The sequence below is a fragment of the Lathyrus oleraceus genome, chromosome 4 (genome assembly GCF_024323335.1).
Source record: "Lathyrus oleraceus cultivar Zhongwan6 chromosome 4, CAAS_Psat_ZW6_1.0, whole genome shotgun sequence".
In the NCBI taxonomy this organism is placed as follows: Eukaryota; Viridiplantae; Streptophyta; class Magnoliopsida; order Fabales; family Fabaceae; genus Lathyrus; species Lathyrus oleraceus.
In genome coordinates this window covers 43292197-43298186 of record NC_066582.1, presented here as the reverse complement: position 1 = coordinate 43298186, position 5990 = coordinate 43292197, and the positions used below count along the sequence as shown (strand labels likewise).

The following is a 5990-nucleotide window of genomic DNA, read 5'->3' as shown; positions in this document are numbered from 1 at the left end:
TTAACTTTGATGTATTAATCACCGACAGCCTACCTATCATTCATTTAAGGTTTCATGTCACTTTTTTATAATATTTTATTTATATTTAAAATTAAAATTTGGAATATATTTTCACTAAAAATATATGTATTCAAGTAAGATTTATAGATATCTAAGAATTTATCACATAATTTTAATATACAAAAACAAATTTATAATTTGAATTATCTAATATATAAATAATTTTGTTTCCGCCAACCGTCACCTTAATCAAACGGATTAGTTTTAATTGATAGATTTGTATACCCATTCTTTTTCTGGCGGCCTTAAGACTGAGTTAGACGAATCGGATCTGACAGTCCGTTTTATCACCTCTATCTACAAATTAATAAAAAAATGATAATATTTAAGATAAATTTAGCTGATTTTATCGCGAATTAACTCATTAAAAATCATGATAAATTCCTCTTTTATTTTAAAATAAATTTTCCATTCATCTAATTTAACAAGCAATTATAACAACCAAACAATATTTAAAATTTACTGACCTCAATTAGGGTCCCTCCTCCCTTCACATAATCACATTAACAAAATTGTTTCTCCCAAAGAGATAAATTGGTACAAAAGGCATTTTTAGATTTTAGCTTATCTACTCATCTAGTCTATCCCCTAGTAGAAACGTGTCAAGAGAAACCCAACAATAAAAGTTACTATAAATAAGAACAAAATTGTGCATTGAATGTGAAGGTAAAGAAGATGAAAAAGAAAAGGTTACATTAACATAGCATAGGGGATTCAATGAAAAAGGCTAAAGTTAAACTTAATTGAAAGAGAAAAAAAAAGTAATAGGGTCCATCCAAATAATTAATATAAAAAAATAGTACAATCCAATTGAAAAGATCTTCACGTGTAAGTTGATGTACCATGTGCTTGTGTTTTGATGAGAGAGTCAATAAAAAGGAGTGATGTTCCTTCCATCCAATTAACCTCATCTCACGGATCTTGCTTCTCTCTCCCCCTCTCTCTCTCTATCTTTCTCTTCCTCTCTTACTTTTTTTTTCAACACTCTTTTCTAACATATAAAAAGCCTAGAGAATCCATTCTTTCACATATCAACCAAAATGACTTCTTGGAAGAAGACCATCACTACTCCTTTCAAGAAAGCTTGTACTTTCTTTAAAGATCAACCCACAAGGGATCACAAGAAATCTCAAACAGGTTTGTTTCTTTCTATTTCAAATTCTTAACAATAACCCTCCGGCCGGCCGGGCCGTTGTTTCGGAGAATCATTGCCGCGAATCGTATTAATAATAAAAGATATTTCTTTCTTACGAGATAAAAAGTATTAAAGAAATTAAAATTTTTTTTTTTTGCAGAGCAAGAGAGAAGTGTAATTGATCTACAAGGTGAAGTAATGGCGTGTGGATATGAAGATGTTCAAGTTATGTGGTCAATTCTGGATAGGACTAAATCCACAGCCAATGAATAGAATGCAACATAACAACCTCGACTTGAATTTACGGAAATGCCCTTTTCTTCCATTCATGAATTAGCGAATGTTTTTTATATGCTAATTAATGTCGATGTCATAGTTGTTGTTGCTACTATGAATGTAATGGAAATTAATATATTTTATTTGTGCCCCTTTTTCTATTAGCAAGAATTAAGGTGGCGGTTTTAGTTTGTAAGTTGTTTTTTTTTTTTAAGTTGAAATGTTAGTACTTGTTTGGAATCCCTGTGATTGGTGAATGAAAATCATGGTGAGATTTTTTTTATGGGAATGAGTGGTAGAGATTTTTGTTTTTTTTATTGTTGTTCAATTTTACCCTTCTGTTTGGTTCTTTGACGTTGTGTCTGTTTTTTTTAAGGAAATAGTACAAAAAAATAATCAAAAAATAAAAAGAAATTAGATATTTTCTGAAGTTATGGTCTAAAAATTAGATATTTTATGCACTTCTCAGATATTTTCATCACTCATATTTTGTAGGGCTGAAAATGTTCATAGGAGTTTATTGAATAATCAAGCTTTAGTTATTATTTCTCATAGCAAATTACTATTCAGATTAATACTTATTGAAAGGTGTATTAGTATATAGTTCTGCCACGTTTTAAACATAATTAATTTTGTTATAAAGTCATTAATCACGGATGATAATGACAACGTCTTATATTTATTGACAGAAATTATTGTTTACTCTTGAAAAGTTGTTTTAATGGATATCAAAGCACGAATGTTGAATCTTAAAAAAATAAAAAAATAAAAGCAAGAATGTTGAATCTACAACGACCCAATGTAATTTTGTTCAAAATTTAAAATGTCTATGATTTGGGGGTTGTGTTGAAGGAAAAATTTAAGTTTTTAAAAGATATGTTATGAGAGGTTAAGTGTGTGTTTCTATTAAAAAATATTGATTTTGAATAAATTGATTATAAGGTTAAAGTGAGTTTAAAATAATTTATATTTGAATATATTTTTACAAAAGTGATTTGAATAAGAAATTTAAAGCAAGTTGAAAAAGTAGAAATATCCACTAGTCAGAAATCAATCATTTTGCTGGTCAATTTACATTTGCTAGTCAATTTAGATATATGTTGGTTTCTCTAGACCTAATTTAAACAATTTTAATTTTTATGCACTCATTATTTAAAAAGTCAATTCTTTATTAATCTTTTAGTTTAATTAAAATTTAAAATTTGAGCTTTTGGTTTTTTAAATTATTTTTTTTAGATTTTAATATCCTTTCTAATTTTTAACATGACAATATATTTGATACCGTGTCATAGACGTATTTATAATAATTAATTTTATATTTTCTTGTTATTTTTTATTTAAAAATTTAAAATTAATTAAAAATTATAAATTAAATTTTTGAGAAACTTTATTAATTTTTAATTAGAACATTTGAAAAATTAATTATTCAAAATTCTAAAACAAATTTTTGAGAAACTATTTATTTTTAAATAAAAAATTTGAAAAATGAATTATTTAAAATTATAAAACAAAATTTTGAGGAACATGGGTTTCAAACCCATAGCCTTACTACAATTTATTTGTTAACTATTGGCAGCAAAAAATTTATGATTTTAATAATTTTCCCAACAACCATTCTTCTTCCTCTCACCATGTTCCAACCATCTCATAGGTTCATTTGTTTGATTAAATTTTAGCCCAGTTTATCTCATATGTTTTAGACAACATAATAAAGTCATTATACTTTCAAGCATGTACTGGTACAGTGGTACTAGTAAATGTTAAAATGAAATTGTACTTTCAAATATTGACATAAATATCAGTGGAAAAAAAACAGGACATATGTATTACAGCAGTGTTCACAGTAAACATAACCAAATTTAATAGGTTCAAAACATATTAAGCCAAAGATGCTAAACAGGATCGTTGCCAATTGTATACAAACAAGTCTATTGGAAGTTAGCATTTAAGTGTTATTAAATTTAATTTGAGATGTATTTATTTTTGACACCTAACTCTTAGTGTGTATAAATAGTGAATCTTTGCACAGTTAAAAAAGTGAAATAGAATTTTTCATTACTAATCAATTTTATTTTGAAAGTAAGTTATGATTCAGTTTGTGTCTCTTCTCTTCTATCTCCATTATCTTTATCTTCTTCGTCTTGTGCACCATTAATTGATATCTAGAACTTCGATTCGGATCCACGGGAAACACCAAGGGAAACACGAGTGAATGGTGAAGCGTGTGTGATTAATTTCGTTTCATGAATTCACGTTGAATTCACGATCAGAATCGTAACAGAATCACATTTTATGATTTTGCGAAATTGGGAAACACGAGTGTTTCGTGAGATCTAAGTGAATTCTTGCACAAGATTGAAGATGAACTGTGAAAATGGTAACTTGAATACGAAGCTTCCAGTATTTGATGGAAAGAATTGGAATCGGTGGATGACTCAGATGCGTGTGTTATTTGGCGCTCAAGATGTTCTTGATCTCGTCAATGACGGTTATGCAGCGGTTGCAACAAATGCAACTGAGCACAAAGGAACGTGTATAGAGAGTTGAGGAAGAAAGATTAGAAAGTTATGTTTTGCATTCATCAGTGTGCGGATGTGAATGTGTTTGAGAATATCAGTGATTTTCCCCTGAATGAGACTTTTTTCACATGATTAAGTTACTCAGTTGACTGTGCATTGTTGAGATTCCTTTGATGTTAAGTGCCGACTTGCAAATAAATTTGTTCATTCAAAAATGATAATTTTAATGCAATATAAATGAAAAAAATTGAAATCAAAATCTATTGATATCAACTTGGTGAAATACATTGAGTGAGTCAATGATTAGAACACAATATTGATCTAGTCATTCACAATGTGCAAGGTGGTCTGATTAACACAAATGATTAACAAAGATTGTTTGGAGTCGGGTTAACGTAATCTTGTTGTAGTATGATTTCAAACCAAACTCTGCATCAATTAGGTCTTTTAAGGATTGTAATGTGGTCTGGTTCACGGTTATTAAAAGCACACCACAATAATTATGGGTAATTTATTTTCATCATCCTCCATCTCATCTTTGCTAAAACAACTGTTTGAAAAAGAAAATGGATGGGAGAAATATTTTTTGTTTCTTGATATAAATGAAAAATGAATGAATACGACATGATTGATTCAGAAAATGGATGATTACTTCATTAATATTACCATTAAAATAAAACAACGATGCTTAAAAGAAAACAACAATTAACATGCAAAGAAATTATACATGAATTGCTAAAAATAGACAAATGATTGTCAGCGTTGAGGATGAGCCTCTTTGTCTTGATTTACGGACTCTGGGAAGTGTCTCATTAAGTCTTTGAACTCATTAGGGTAGGGGATTATTCACCATATTATGGCCATCGAAATTCAACTGCCCTTTATCGATCATATCTTGCACTTATTCTTTTAGACCTTACACTCTTCGATTGAGTGCCCCACTCCTCCATCATGAAAGTCACATTAGACATTCGGGTTGTACCGAGGAGGGAATGGAAACTTCATGGATCTAGTCTGTCTAGGAACTATCAACGAGCTTTGGACCAACTAGGACCACAATTGAATATACGTCATTGGGATCTGGTCAATATGGAGAGTCTCTCTTTTCTGCCAGTTTTGAGGTCTAACTTCATTTTGACGCTGATGTTGATCGTTTGGATTTCGAGCCCGGTGATTCTGACATTAACGCTGACATGGAATCTGAGTTGGCTGATTCGGCGGACATTGCCACAGTTGCTGGTACTAAGGACCTGGAGGTAATGGTTGCTGGCATTGAACAACCGTTGCATGTGGATGTTGATAATAGGGCACCAGAGACGGAGTTTGTGGAGCCTGGTAAGTTTCTGAGGTTGATTCAGTTCCATCTTCATCTTCCTCTTGGGAATCACTAAGGGATTCACTCTCAATAGTCTGCATACTTGAGACACCTTGGAGTCTTCCATTTTTGAGGCCGCTCTCGATGCATTCTCCAACTTTCACCAGGTCAGAGAAGTCTCTTGATGCACTGCCTACCATCCTTTCTAACCATGGGCTCTACAGGGTATCCATAAACATATCCATCAATTCTTTCTCTAAGAGTGATGGTTGAACGCGAGAAGCAAACTCTCTCCACCTTTGGGCGTACTCCTTGAATGAATCATTACTCTTTTGAGATAGATCTTTCAATTGAAAGCGATTGGGAGCCGTGTTCAAATTGTATTGGTATTGCTTCAAAAAACGTTAGTTAGGGCCGACCATGACTGAATATGGATTCTTTCTAATTTCATGTACCAACTCAACGATTCCCCACTCAAACTATCTTAAAAATAGTGAATCATTAGCTTCTTGTCGAGAGCATAGGAGGTCATTTTTCGGAAGAACATCACCAAATGGTGCTTTGGCAGTTATCCCCTTTGTACTTTTGAAATTCGGGTACTTTAAACTTTGGGGCTATAACCAGGCCAGGAACTAAACATTTGTTTAAATGTTTAAAGCATCCAGATCAAAAGCTCCATGCCCCT

At 31.4% G+C, this 5990-nt stretch overlaps 1 protein-coding gene across 1 annotated transcript; it reads left to right on the top strand.

Annotated features, from left to right (window-relative positions):
• Positions 1-815: 815 nt before the first annotated feature.
• Positions 816-1820, top strand: LOC127138758 (uncharacterized). The gene is made up of 2 exons (XM_051065268.1): positions 816-1197; positions 1356-1820. The coding sequence occupies exons 1-2, from the start codon at positions 1101-1103 to the stop codon at positions 1466-1468; spliced, it is 210 nt and encodes a 69-aa protein (XP_050921225.1). The 5' UTR covers positions 816-1100; the 3' UTR covers positions 1469-1820.
• The last annotated feature ends 4170 nt before the right edge of the window (positions 1821-5990 follow it).

What these genes read in the sequence shown, in the direction of transcription:
- LOC127138758 (XM_051065268.1), top strand. Translation starts at nt 1,101, where the DNA reads ATGACTTCTTGGAAGAAGACCATCACTACTCCTTTCAAGAAAGCTTGT. An exon ending in TCACAAGAAATCTCAAACAG is followed by an intron (nt 1,198 to 1,355) that starts GTTTGTTTCTTT and finishes TTTTTTTTGCAG; the next exon opens with AGCAAGAGAGAAGTGTAATT.